The following is a 14,953-nucleotide window of genomic DNA, read 5'->3' as shown; positions in this document are numbered from 1 at the left end:
AAGGCTACGATTTGGTCATGGAAGTCGTAGAATCTGTGAGTTCCAGAGACCTCCGTGACTGGAGCTCATGGCATCTGCAGGGTCTCCCCGCAGCCCGTCATGGTTGGGAACTGTGGGGGCCCCAAGCTCTGAGACGCCGCAGGGGTGCCCCAGGCGCTCCCAGGCGCCACTGGTGGCAGGGATGCTCCAAACTGGGAGCCATGGGCAGTGCGGGAACCCCGCAGGTCTAAGGCGGGGGCCCCAGGGTGCTGTGGGGATCCCAGAGCTCCCCATTTTGTCATGCATATTTTTAATAAAAGTCATGGACAGGTCACGGGCAATAAAGAAAAGTTAACAGAAGCCCATGACCTGTCTGACTTTCACTAAAAATGTGAGAAAATCTTAGGGCTTGGCTACACTTACATTTTATAGCGCTCTAACTTGCTGGTTCAGGGGTGTGAAAAATCACCCCGTTGAGCGCAGCAAGTCAGAGCGCTTTAAAGCGCTAGTGTAAACAGGCTCCGGGCACTGGGAGCTGCTCCAACTCGTGGAGGTGGATTACCAGGAATATTGGGAGAGCTCTCTCCCAGCACTCACGCATGACCACACCCGCACTCCAAAGCGCTGCCACGGGAGCGCTCCTGCGACAGCGCTTTGAAGTTTCCAGTGTAGCCAGGCCCTTAGGCTTAATTATCACAGCACCTAGGAGCCGCAATTGTGGACCAGGACCCCACTGTTGTAGCTGCTATGCACACACAGAACAAATAGAAGGTTCCTGTGGCAAAGAGCGAACAACCTAAGTAATAAGTCACACTGACTGCAAGAAACAATGGACTGAGCTTGGGCCACAACAAGACGACCAGATCCTAGCAGATTTGGGTAACAAGAAAGTACAAGAGACAAAAATCGACAGACTCCCTGCAGAAGGGCAGTTTGGAAGTAAAACTCAGTGGGAAAAATACACCAAGATGCCTACACATATTTACGATGAGCTGAAGCAAAGATACAGTACTCAAAGAACCATACACCATTTAATGTTTATCACTGTGCTTAAAGGACAGAGTCCAGATGTTATCCATATTTATAACCACCCTTTGGAAGTTTGAATCTGAAGCATATTATCTTACTGGAAATCTTCCCCACTATCATGTATGCATGTAGGTATATTACTATAGGGTTGCACACAAAGAACAGTGTTGATTAGATCCTTGTTCTATGAGAACTGTAGCAGTTCCTTGCTAATGGAAATTTAAATATTTAGAGTATTCTATTCTAATACGTTGTAGCAAAACAGATGGGAGGTGTTGTTCTGGCTTTTACATAATGAATAACCAAGGCCTTGCTATGCAAGAGTTGTGTTTCCTGCTAGGCACAGTGCCTGTTTCTGGTTATCACTCACTAAGGAACACAATATCGCAACAGTTGAATTGGGAGTAAGGACGCTAAATGGTAAAGGATGGGAACAACTGATAACATTTTGGCTTTTGGAACGTTTTTTGTTTGCAACTACATAAGCCTTGCCAAGGTCCCTAAACTTGGCCAACCCTGAAACAGTGATAAACAACCTTTACAGGGCCACATGTGTCTGCGTGGGCCTTTTCTGTAGTTTTCTCAACATAATCTTGCAACTAATTCAGAATGGCTAGGTAGAAATGGAATAGTAGTTGACTAGCAGCACACAACCCTCCAAACAAGACCTTACGTTGCTACCTTTTTAAGTAAAAAGCACTTCGCAAGTTTCTTATTAAGCAAAGGATTCTTAGCAAACAGGTGTAAAGACTTTAATAGAAACAAATCTTGAACCACCTCCCCCCAGAAAATCCACAGTTACACTAATAGGCCAATATTTATTTCTCTATATACTTGTCTATCTTGCTAAGGGGAGGCCAATTTATAATCAACCCATAAAAAAAAATTCATCTCTTTGGTGCCTGAATTTGTGACTTTCACATTCACTGTAATGCTAGTCATCCTGTATTTAAAGCTTTGCCACTTGCATGAAGAACTTTACACCAGAAACTTGTTACACCCAATATAATAGGCATCCAGAAACAGCAGCATACTAAGAAAACTGAAGGAACAGTAAGAAATAGTGGCTCATCAGTTATGCTTCAGAGAACTTTTTATAGTTTTAACAGGAGTGCAGAAGTATACTGTGTTGTAATACAACTTTTTCCATTTTTTTTGTAGTGTTGTTGCATCCGTGCTTGTCCCAGGATATTAGAGAGACAAGGTGGATGAGGTAATAGCTTTTATTGGACCAACTTCTGTTGATAAGAGGGGCAAGCTCTTCTTCAGGTCTGGGAAAGGTACTAAGAGCATCACAGCTAAATATAAGATTGTTCAGTATAAATAGTTTGTATAGATACTTAGATTGTTCAGTATAAATAGTTCCACATATTGTGAGACACCACTCAAGGTGGTGGGGGAAGGGGTTCATGGGTTTCAGATTGTTGTAATAAGCCATAAATCCAGCATATTTAGTAAAACTATCATTTTCAGTGTCTAGCTAAGTTATGAATTTAAGCTTCCAACTCATCTTTTGAAACTGTTGTGCAGGTTTCCTTTGAGGATGAGGACAGAGGTCAGATCGTTTTGTGAAAAATGTTCGTCCACAGGAGATAAAAGACAAAACACCATATCATTTTTCCCTGGGAGTTCTTTCAAGAGCGTAGTGACTGTTTGATTTCACCCACAGTGTTCCACAATGGTTTGTCTGGTGTCTATGGGCCTTCCTTTGCTGGGCAGAAAACATCTCTTGTGGTGAACTAGTATTTCACACTTGGTAATGCTTCTCTCCTGACTCTGAGGGTTTCCAGTTTCATAGCAAACACTTAAATATTACCTTATAACATGGTTTAAACATTATAAGTGAGATTAATGGATGCAGCAACTCACAAGCATTTCATAAAGTCCGAACACTAAACCCATCTCTATAAATCCAATACCAATACTAACATGCAGGTGAGTCAGACAGGTGTCCAACGACGCTTTTGTCAGTGTTCAATGAGGTCTAGGGGCCTTGGCATGAGCTGGCACCTGGTCTGCCAGTACCACAAACACTACTGCAAATATATCAAGATCATCTTGCTGGAAGTTACCAAAAATAGAGATTTTCTGGTTGCCAGGCAACTTCCCCACCTCTACAACATAAGACTTAGCCCAGCATTTAAGATTACTACATTATTAAATGCAGGCAATTCTGATTTCAGAGATAATTTGACTAAGATTCAGAGGATAGAAGAGTAAATAGATATTTGTAACCAAAAAGCCCACTCTCTCCTTTATCTCTCGCAACCTACTATACATTAGTTTGAAATTGACCAAGAGCACACAAATTAAAAACTGAGACATTTACTATTAAGTCACAGCTTTGAATTTAGCATACATTTTACTGTTAGATCGTTTAATTAGAAACCTCAAATATTACAACTAGTCAAAAAGATTCTGTGAAAAGTTTATCCTTTTTGGTGAATGATTTTGAAAGTTGTTCAACCAGCTCTATTAACTAAGGGGGAACTATACTAAAGTAACACCAAAGGAGCACTGTTGAGAATAATGAGTGGGAGAGAAAGGAAGGGAAGTGAATTTGATATAATGGTGGTTAACATCATGACTATCAACATACAAAATGTGGATTACAACTGGAGAGATAAGTAAACCCAAGAATCCTCAAGAAAGAAGGACCCACAGACTCTGGGCCAGAAACAGAGAAACCCAGAAACTGTCTTAACAGAATCTAAATATCCAAAACAGTCATTTTCACTGTTATCTCATGTTAGAGTATGTACGTTGACTACAAATATTTAAATGTACTAAAAAGTTAAAACAAAAAAGTAGAATAGCTAAATTGTGATTTGCCCTGGAAATCAAATCTCTTAAAAAAAACACCACACCAAGAGCTCAGTCTCCTGATTAATACTGCTCAAAAAACTCAAAAAAGTGAGTCAATGTACAAATACAAGTGTGTACAGAAAAAGGGGACAGTTCGTTTATTTTCTGTTACATAAATTGTTGCTTACTCACAAGGAACATTTGACTGGAGGAGGAATCCACACATGATGATCTGTCTGAGTTGAGGTCATAAAATTGATTTAAAATGGGTTTCTTTGGAACTGAAATTTAAGACCTACCCACAAGGGAAGTCACACTTAAATGACTTACAGGTTACAACATCCTCTCATTGCAAAACTGTAAACTATGTTAGCACAGCAGAAATTAAGAACGCCTAGATACTGACCTTTAAAATAGGGTAGGGTGCTAATTAAAGGGGAAACAACCCAACCAATGAGACTAGCAAACAAACTTGCAGGATCTTCTTTGAGAGACAATATGGTTTAAAGTGGGCTTACGTTTCGTAAAGCACTTTTATAGGTAAAGGTTTAAAGTGGGCTTACATTTTGTAAAGCACCTTCAAAAATGGTATTTAAGAGTGCCATCTCTGTAAACACAACTCTCCATCTGAAAATTAAACTTGTCTCTTTTCTTGTTCAACACCTGAGCTGGTGAAAACTTAGAAAAAAAAAGAAAAAACAAAAAAAGACACGCCTCTAAGGGTTTAGATGACCTAATATGGGAGATACCCTCTCACTATACGAGGAAATCAAATAAGAGAACCACCCACAGGTAAAATGGATTTCTCCAACGAAGCGTCTGCAGTTAGGTTGCCACTTCTGGAATGTCACTTCTCTGACTAGGGCCTTCCTTTCAGAAGTCATACAAGAGACTTACAAAACTTCAGCCTTGTGTATTGCAAACCCCCAGGCATATGTCAAACAGCCTCCAACGACTACATAATGTGAAGATGCGTAGAACTCATCTTTATACACAAAGTGAGATAGCCATCTAAATGCACAATTCTAGCAGGTGTTTTTATAGATGCATGATGCAATGCACATAGCTAGAAAAATTTAATGTTTTAACTGGAAAAAGTAATTCAAGAATAGCCCAAGGGCTTTGACATATACTTTGCACTTGTAAGACACCTTTCACCCCAGGATCTGAACGAGCTTAAAATATTACACCTCACTACTGAGGAAGACAAATTATCCTTATTTTACAAAGGGGGAAAAACAGCTAGAGGTTAAATGATTTGTCTAAGGTCATACACCAAGTCAGTAGCAGAAGTGAGATGAGATCTTAATCCCAATTCTCAGTCCTTTACGCCAACCACTAAATAGAACACTACCTGCCTTAAGTTAAACTAATCTACAATTACTCAGGTGCAAGGCTACCATACTATTCAATTTAACAAGTTCTCCATTTGCAATACACAACACATGTTAATAACTACTAATAGCATTTACTGAGTTAAGTTAATTTTTACAGCGAGCCAATGCAGGCATGTTATGACTCCAGTGACTAAATAGCTCAATTGAACTACTTAAAAGTACATGCAGGTCACAGAGGGCATGGTTCATTGAGCTGCTGTCCAAAAAGGAATTAGATTAAAAAACTTCAGACACAACTCGTGATCATTTCACTGGCAAGCTAGAAAGTGCCAGCATTATGTAGATTAAGGAGAAGTTTAGCACTGTAGGTGTCTTTTTCTGTCTTCTTCAGGTTTCCTTCACTAAACCTCAATGATTTTTCCATAACTAGAGAAGCAGAAAAAGACAGATCCGAGAATAACTGGTGTTCTTAAGTTTGATCCTACCTGATCCCGGTGAGAAAAAGCAACTCTGCATTTGATTTCCACAGAGAACACCACACAATGGTCTTGCTGAAGCAAATGCCAGGAATATGGATCAACAAAAAACAGGATTCCAAGCAGGGCAGATAATTAATCTGATTTAAATCAAAGTCAGTAAACCTTATTTATAATATTAATTGTAATTTTCATTAATAAAGGCACCCATCACAAATTCAGTCTAGCTAGAATAGAAATAAAGAGATTAGTAGAGCTACCCAAGAGTTAAGAATTAACTCTAGGCCACAGGCCACTTGTTTTCCACTCTTTCACCTAGATAACCTGGTTGTTTTTGTTTGTTATACGTAAGTTTATAACTCTTCTTTCTAACTTCACTTTTTGTTCCACCCCTTTTCTGTTTATTTGGGATAGCTAAGCTGAAATATTGCCTATTCTGAAGCCTGTAAGATCAATGATTTTCTCTGTTAATAAATTCTGAAGTCCCATTCCCTCTTGCGGAGAAAGCCTATCTCCTACTCAAAGATTTCACCCACAAGGATGACAGCTCCAAAGTGCCTGAGGAACATGTACACTTGCAAGATATAGTTGTCAAGGAAAAAGGCACTCGCTGAGATGCCAACAACCAGTTGCAGAGGGAATTAAAAATAAGAACATTAGCTTTTAACTTAATTCTATAAGAAGCCAGAGTAATGAGAGGAGCAGTATTAGAAAGATGTGTTCTTCGTGGCAGGTGTTGCCAAAACAGGCTGGCTACTTCATTCTGGCTAACACTCATGCCTCGATAAAGCAAGTTACAGTAATCCAGCCTGGAAGTCATGACGGAGTGGATGACTGTGGCCAAATCATTCAACAGCATGAGGTATAGTCTTCTAGCTAGACTCTAGTGGAAGGTGGCATCTTTCACAGCAACAGCTATTTGAACACTCCAGCAGCAGCAAAGAGTTGAAGAGGACCTCAAAGCTGCAGACTACTGATGATCAATTTAATCACAGTTTTCTGCATAAAAGTGCATTCTTGTTGATGGTTATAACATTAATACATATTCCTCATAACTCAGAGATAGATGTAGGTTTCATTTTTAGAAGGTACTACATTTTTAAACAGTGATTTATTTTGAAAACTTTTCAGATTAGTTTTACAGGTATATCAGAAAATGAATGATTGTTTGGTTATTTCATTTACCAAAGGTAATGGAAGCAGATATTTATGAAGTCATTTGGAGGTGAACTATCTCCAATTCAACAGGTTAATTATTAATATTTGGAGGATTTTCTTGCCATGCTATATTAGGAGAACATCACCAGACAGACATTTAAATTGTTTTATTTAACTAAAACAACAGCATTAAGTATTCTGGATTTTTTTCTTCAACAGCAAACATGTAATATTTTAACAAAAAAGCATGTGTCCCTTGCTTCTCACATTTATCTCCAGACTACTTCTCCTTGTCCAGATCTATTCCACCCCCACCAATCTTCTATTCATTGGACTTTTTGAAACTTTACATTTTAGAGAGAGGTAAGGGATTGATTCTGTGTACACAAATTTGCAGAGGGACAATAGAGTTGAGGTCTGTTATTTCTCACCTCTATATATTTATTTATTTAAAAACATTTTTGCTGTTAACAAGCATGTTACATCTGGAGACACAAATCCACAGTTTGAGAACGGCAAAACTAAGCAACTCTGATGGTATCTTCTAGACTGAGCACTGAATCCCATTGGGTAGACAGAAAGATTAACCTAAATAATCTATACAGAAGCGTGTGGAACCCCATAAGAACATATCTGGCTTTAAGATTAAACTCGATACATTTATGAAGGAGATGATATGATGGGATAATATGAGTTTGGCAATTAATTGATCTTTAAATATTCATGGTAAATAGGCCCAATAACCTATGATGGGATGTAAGATGGGGTGGGATCCGAGTTACTACAGAGAATTCTTTCCTGGGTATCTGGCTGGTGAATCTTGCCCATATGCTCAGGGTTTAGCTGATTGCCATATTTGGAGTCGGGAAGGAATTTTCCTCCAGAGCAGATTGGAAGAGGCCCTGGAGGTTTTTCGCCTTCCTCTGTAGCATGGGGCACGGGTCACTTGCTGGAGGATTCTCTGCTCCTTGACGTCTTTAAACCACAATTTGAGGACTTCAGTAGCTCAGACATAGGTGAGAGGTTTTTCGCAGGAGTGGTGGGTGAAATTCTGTGGCCTGCATTGTGCAGGAGGTCAGACTAGATGATCATAATGGTCCCTTCTGACCTAAATATCTATGAATCTATGAATCTATGATTATCGGAGGACTGATTCCCTCCAACAGAGCAGGACAGCCACCCTATTAGTGGTTCCATTGGTGCTTTCATTGTTTGGTCTTCCAATAATGAATCCTATTCCTTGCTATTTGTGCTTCAAAAGTTTTCAAAGGGCAAAATGGAAAAGTGAATTCCATAGGTTCGCTCCAACCCTCAAAACTCAGCTAAAGCAGTGTATTGTCTAACTTAGATATTGGGCTATTCCTACCATCCTGCACAGGTAGAAGAAATCTTCAAACTCCACCATCAACCAGCCTCTCCTACAGGATGAAATTAGGGGAAGGTGACAGGGGAGTTCACACTGAGTTCTGGGTAATCAATCTTATTTTTCCAGCTTGTGTGGGGAAGTAGGAAAAAGAATTCACCTCAAGTGAGCTCCAGTGAAGTGCCTCCACTTGCACCAAAAATGAAGCGCAAACTCTGCAGAAGCCCCTTCATCAAGCCAATGAGAGTGTGAACGGTATGGGAGACGCTCATGATATTTTATGACTATATTCCAGCTACTTGTTATTGCATCATTTGCTATAGGACTACTAGGATTAATTCCAGCAGGAGTTACTTGACACTGTGTCCACAGGAAAGGTGACTGCAGCACAGTCAGGAGTTCCTTAGCAAACATCCAGGACTATAACTAGGATATGCTGCCTCCCCACCTCTGGTGGGCTGCACAAACTAGTCTGACCAGGTTCAAGAGACACAGGGAAACAAAGAACATCTGGGACTGATAAAAGGTCTGCCCCCTGAAGACAGGGGAAGAGACCCATGATCGCATGAAAGCAGACTGAACCCCAGTCCCCAAATATGAGGGTGTCTGGATAAGCCTCCCTAATCTTTACATAAGACAAAAATGCAAGTAGATTGCTTAACAACATGCATGTGTTAATAACCCTTTGCTCTCGTTCTGCTTTGTTCCTGCTATGAAATTGAAAAATATGTTGTTTTGAAAGGATTGTTTTGTGTCACCATATCCATATTCACAGCTCCTGAAGGGAAGGCTCCAGCCCAGCCAGCCCTGCTGAAGAATCACAGTCAGTACAGCAGGATCCAGTCTGAAAGTGGGAGAATTGTGGGTTTCCTCCTTGAAAGAGGTGAAGGTAAGAGGCCTGTCATGCAGAGGAGATGTCTTCAGCCAGACTAGAGTGGGTTGAAGGTACAGATAGCCCTGAACCATTACTGAAATAACTCACCATTGCTTGAGTTTTGGAATGGCCTCTCTGCCTCAGATCTCTTCTGCACTTCATGCTTCTCAGGGGTCCCATGTGCTGTAGAACTCGGGTGGCGGTGTCTTACGGAAGTATAATCTTCACCTACCATTGTAGACTACCATAGAAGAGAGAGGAAAGAATTAGTTAGCAAAAGGCCTCAGATGTGATGTATTTATTCAGCTACTACATATGCTAGATTTTTCCTGCCTTTGACTGCCCACTGGAGGCAGTGGGGAGAAAAAAAAAGAAGCGGTTAAATGGGATTGGCAGTCTAACATAGCTAACCCCCTCTCCCATCTCAACTATCTACATAGTGAAATCTGTACTAAGAACCATACCTCCTCCTCCCCCCTTCTCTCCACACTAGATAGTAAGTGGGACAGTAAAAAATTAATTCCCCCCACATTCCCAAACCATCTCCAATACACAAACCCTTCATTTTAAGCAACTAGGAATCCTCAGGGCTCCCAACATAGTGTTAGGAGTGTCACTTCACAAGTGAAGCCTTTAAAATGCTTCACTATGCAACTGATTTTTCCTGGTAATTTACATAGCAAAACCTGTCTCTCAACACTGGTTTGAGGGTTTTGAGATTCCTCCCCTCCCTGCCTTTTCAAATTCCGTTTTGGCATCATGGAAGAGAATAGTAAGTCTGAGAATACCAGACAATCCCCTTCCTGTAAAAAAAAGCCCAAGTCCTCAGTAAACCTTGTGCCTTATTTAGACAAATGAATGACTGTGCTGCAAACCACAGCGAAACAGGAAGAGAGAGAACTGTTTGTTTAAACCACACCAAACCCAACAGCAGGGGCCATTGCTGAAGGCTGAATTATTACTAACACATATTCCTGCACCACCACCCCCATATTCAAAATGTAGACCTGTTCTTTAAAGGGAGGGAGGGGCATTATTTCCCACAGTCACCAAGAGAAAAATGGCATCTTGCCCTATTCTTGAGTAACAAAATGGAAATCTATGAAGCTCCCTAAAGTTGCACCTGCAGAGACTGATGTTCAGACTGTGCTTCCAAAATACTAACCACACACACTTTTCTTTCATAAGACTAGCTCCTTACATTTATTTAAGTGCTTCTCATCCAGAAGCATCCGAAATGTCTCTGAGGTCCATCAGAGTATACTCTGTGTGCATGTTTATAAACACATGCACTGCACTCACTACTGCAAGGCAATATCCATTTAAGAAAATTTACCAACACTACAACCAGGACTGAGACTCTTGCAAGAAGAAACAGGATCTCTCTCAATCACATGTGGTCAGGCCTTCAGCTTCACTTCTCATTAAAGAGACAGCAGCTCTATGAGCAGTTTCCCTTCCTCCCCACACCACATTGGGCACTGCTTCTGTATAGACAAAGGGAAGAATGCCACCTACTGAACCACCAGTATCACTTCCTGAAGCACCTTTGTGTTCCTTGGAAGAACCATAGCAACTACTACTAACCAGGCCCAGTCCTGTCTATTTTATGAGATGACACCCCAGGCTGAAACTATAAAATAATCAAGAACTATAAGAAGTGAGAGCAAACCTTCCCTGTTAACCACACACAAACTACCTGCTATTGTGTGAATAATCATTTAGATGACAGGTATTACTCCCTTGGTATTCACCCCTTCTTGTCAACTGTTGAGAATAGGCCACTTCCACCTTAATTGAATTGGCTCATTAGCACTGACCCCCCCCCCCCCCCCCCCACTTGGTAAGGCAACTCCCATCTTTTCATGTGCTGTGTATTTATACCTGCCTACTGTATTTTCCACTCCATACATCTGATGAAGTGGGTTTTAGCCCACGAAAGCTTATGTCCAAATATATTTGTTAGTCTCTAAGATGCTACAAGGACTCCTCGTTGTTTTTGCTGATACAGACTAACATAGCTATCACTCTGTAACCTGCTTTAATACAGATTTACCCAGGAAATGACCTTCGAGGAAAAGTTACTATATTTTCGCACCAAGTACCAGACATAATGCACTGGATCAGACAACTGGTTGAAAAGGACATGGTCCACACACGCAGGCTTTGTACACCATGCTGCTCCTATCACCCCACTGCAAAGCCAGTTTGTGTTTACTTCACATATTCCCCAATGTACTGAAGCCATTACCCCCTGAAAAATCAAAGTTCTAGCGGGGACTCAGAAGTCCAGTGTTAACTCAACACATTGTCAGATGGAGCATCGGAGGGGGGGGGCCCAAAGCTCAATACCTTTCTCAGCAGCACTTCCAACCCCATAGAGGCTGTAAGGACTGCACATTCTCCTCTGGTAAACCCACCCCAGACCCCTTTCCAGAGGGGCTTTGGAATAGTGAGGGGAAAGGGAATAGAAGTTAAAGAGGAAGGTGGTGGTCACCAAAAGTAAATTTAAGAATATAACTAGAGTAAAACAGTCAGTATTGTAGGTACAGTATGTTTAACTACCATACACTAGACTTGTTTTAAAGACAAATATAGCTCTTGCCTAAGACAGAATTGATGATATGAATGACATTTATCATGCAAGATTAAATAAAAGATTTTTGCACATGGAGAAAGGGATTATATTTGTGGGGAGTCTGTCTTAATCTGCACCCTCAGTATTAGAAGGCAGAATATTTGGCAACTGTCAACATGTAAGTCTAACAAAAAGAAAACTTATCTCTCTCCTCTAATCTCCTTTAGAGCTGAGCCAATCACAAGACAAGGCTAAGATAAATCAGAGGTTTTCAGATGCACTGCAGCAGACAGGGTTAACTGTTTTCTGAGTGTCACCTTGACACACATGAAAGTCTGAAAGAAAACAACAACCTACAATACAGACACAAGAATCACCCCACCTTTTCTGGTAGGTGAGAACTCAGACAAGGGAGGATTTAATATTACACCTCCCTCACTTAAGGGGAAGTGACTTCCTGCACCCACAACTATTAATCCAGACCTTGAAATTAAAAACCAAAATAACTGAGCAGCAGCAGACTAAACCCCCTCACACTTGTATTTTTAATTATTTTCCCTCCCCTTCTTTGCCAAGAACTCCCAGGTTTCCTTTTTATGCCTCTGTCCAGTTTAAAAAAAACACACGGAGTCTGGTGGCACCTTAAAGACTAAGATTTATTTGGGCATAAGCTTTCATGGGTAAAACACCCATGTGTGTTTTACCCACAAAAGCTCATGCCCAAATAAATCTGTTAGTCTTTAAGGTGCCACCAGACTCCTTGTTTTTGTGGATACAGACTAACATGGTTTCAGAGTAACAGCCGTGTTAGTCTGTATTCGCAAAAAGAAAAGGAGTACTTGTGGCACCTTAGAGACTAACCAATTTATTTGAGCATGAGCTTTCGTGAGCTACAGCTCATTTCATCGGATGCATCCTCCTCATCCCCCCATACTAGTCCAGTTTAACTGTCTCAGGCAGGTAAGCAAACGTTCTTCAGTCCCCTGGCTCCTTGAATGCTGTGCAGTGAATCTCTTCTAACTTCCTTCCTCCCACAAGTTCAGCATATCACTGCTTCTACAAGCTTTCTCTTACTCACACCCTTCTGTTCACCTTTCCTCTCAATAAGGAACAGTGTGTGTTTCTGATGCCCACCCTATGCTCCTTCTGGGCTTCAGAACCGTGAACAGATCCCCTCAGCAGATTTTTTTTAATCAGTTACCAGGTACTATACCTCATTTACAATATTGATTTTCTCCACCTTCCTTTTTAATTATTGCCAATCATGAGTGCACCTCACATGAGCACAGAAACAATATATTTTAAATCATCCGTGTTTACACAATCACCTGTAAAAAGGTTGTGACATGGCTTCAAGCTAAACTGCAGCCTACAATTAACAATACTCACTGTCCAAAGAGTGAGTTTTATAAAACTATTGACATGAAAAACAAAAACAGACATGGATTCTGCTCCCTCAGACTGAAAGAGCCCTTCACACAACACAGGTCCTAAAATAAAGTTAGCCCATAAACAAAACAAGCCTATTATAGTCAGCAAATAAAATGCTGTTTATTGTTTTGGTTTCAGAGTAACAGCCGCGTTAGTCTGTATTCGCAAAAAGGAGTACTTGTGGCACCTTAGAGACTAACCAATTTATTTGAGCATAAGCTTTCGTGAGCTACAGCTCACTTTATCAGATGCATACTGTGGAAAGTGTAGAAGATACACTTTTTTATACACACAAAGCATGAAAAAATACCTCCTCCCACCCCACTCTCCTGCTGGTAATAGCTTATCTAAAGTGATCGCTCTCCTTACAATGTGTATGATAATCAAGTTGGGCCATTTCCAGCACAAATCCTACACTTGTGTAGTAACAAGTGGACTTCCCTCTCTGCTAAGCCAGTGTTATTTACTACAGTACAGACAAGGTGAGTGAGAAACAACTTTACTTATTACAAAACATTCTTTAAGAACAAATGTAATGCCTGAACTGGACTCTCTCCTCCAGATTGCATGCAGGCCAAAGGAGCATTACAGAATCATAGAACTGAAGGGACCTCAAGAGATCAAGTCCAGCCCCCCACCCCTGCTGAGGTAGGGGCAAGCAAACCTAGACCTTCCATAACCGGTGTTTTTCCAGCCTGTTCTTAAAAACCTCAATAAAAGGATTCCCCAGCCTCCCTTGGACGCCTATTGCAGTGCTTAACTATCCTTATAAATGGAAAGTTTTCTTAACATCTAAGCTACCTCTCCATTGCTGCAGATTAAGCCCACTACTTCTCACCCTACCTTCAGCGGACATAGAGAACTGATCATTGTCCTCTTTAAAGCAGCCCTTAATTTTAAAACGATTACCAGGTTCCCAAAGCTAAAACATCTCCCGTCTTTTAACCCTTTCTCACACATCAGGGCAGCTGAACCTTCTATCATCTGTGCTGGTCTCCTCTGGACAGAACTCCAGCCAGACCTGGGGCTCCGAGGAGCGTCCCCCTCCCAGTCTGGCGCTTCCCACAGCAAGGCTGCCTCACCAGCGAGGGACCGCGACCCCCATGACAGAGATCAGTGCACAGCGCGGGGCGGTCCGCACGCATCCCTGGGTACAGGGCAGACCCGCCGGGCCCCTGGGCAGGGCAACCCCGAGCCCGGCCCGTCCGGCGGAGAGCCCCCGGCGAGGTCAGCGTGCCCCCACGAACGCCCAGCCCAGGCGGCGGGGGTACGTCACCTTGTCCTCAGCCAGATGGGTCCGCACGACTCCCCCGCGCCTCAGCAGCACCGCCACCCGGGAAAACGAGAGAACGAATGGAACCCTCCACCCTTCCCCACTCCTCCGCTACGTCACCGCGCAAAGGGAAGGAGTGGGGAGCGTCGCCGCTCATTGGCTGCCAGCCCGAGAACCAGGCCCCACCCCCTTGCTACCAGCCGGCGCCGGCGGCACAGAGAGGAGGAGCTGGAGCAAAGGAGCAGCGTGCATGTTGGGGGCGGGGAGCACGTGAGAGGCGCCTGTGCGCGCGCTCTGGCTGGGACCCCCAGCTCCAGCCCTATTCCCCACGGTTCTGCCCTCTGGCTCCTCCCCCATCCTGGGTGCTCCCCCACGCCAGTATGTCCTGCGGCGGCTCGTACCGTGGGCTATGCGAGACTGGACTGCGACCCTCCTGCCAGAGGGCAGCAGGAGGAGCTGCTCGCCCCTCTGTCGCTGGAACCGGGTGTGACACGTTAGCAAACTGGGTCTCTCAGTGCCGCACTGGAAGCTGCTCAGATGCTGCGGTGGGCAGCGGAAGAACCTCTAGAACATACTGGAGCCTTGCCTTGGGGAAGCTGCATTTTCAGGAGAGGGGGCTGCAGAACATGGCACATTAAACACCAACATTT

General features: G+C 42.5%; 1 protein-coding gene across 4 annotated transcripts in view; it reads right to left on the bottom strand.

Annotated features, from left to right (window-relative positions):
* The window catches only part of SOAT1 (sterol O-acyltransferase 1), a 47,187-nt gene extending 32,734 nt beyond the window's left edge, over positions 1 to 14,453 (bottom strand). The window contains exons 1-2 of one of the 4 annotated variants that reach the window (XM_027823658.3): positions 14,307 to 14,453; positions 9,130 to 9,262 (exon numbers count right to left, since the gene is read on the bottom strand). In XM_027823658.3, the coding sequence (XP_027679459.2) occupies positions 9,130 to 9,256 (127 nt within the window). In that variant the 5' untranslated portion in view covers positions 9,257 to 9,262; positions 14,307 to 14,453. Of the gene's footprint in view, positions 1 to 9,129; positions 9,263 to 13,939; positions 14,272 to 14,306 lie in introns of those variants that run through there. The other 3 variants (XM_043552664.1, XM_037906018.2, XM_037906015.2) reach the window with 3 other exon arrangements.
* Between the last annotated feature and the right edge of the window lie 500 nt (positions 14,454 to 14,953).

This window comes from Chelonia mydas, chromosome 8 (genome assembly GCF_015237465.2).
Source record: "Chelonia mydas isolate rCheMyd1 chromosome 8, rCheMyd1.pri.v2, whole genome shotgun sequence".
Taxonomy (NCBI): domain Eukaryota; kingdom Metazoa; phylum Chordata; order Testudines; family Cheloniidae; genus Chelonia; species Chelonia mydas.
This window is presented reverse-complemented; position numbering and strand designations above follow the sequence as displayed.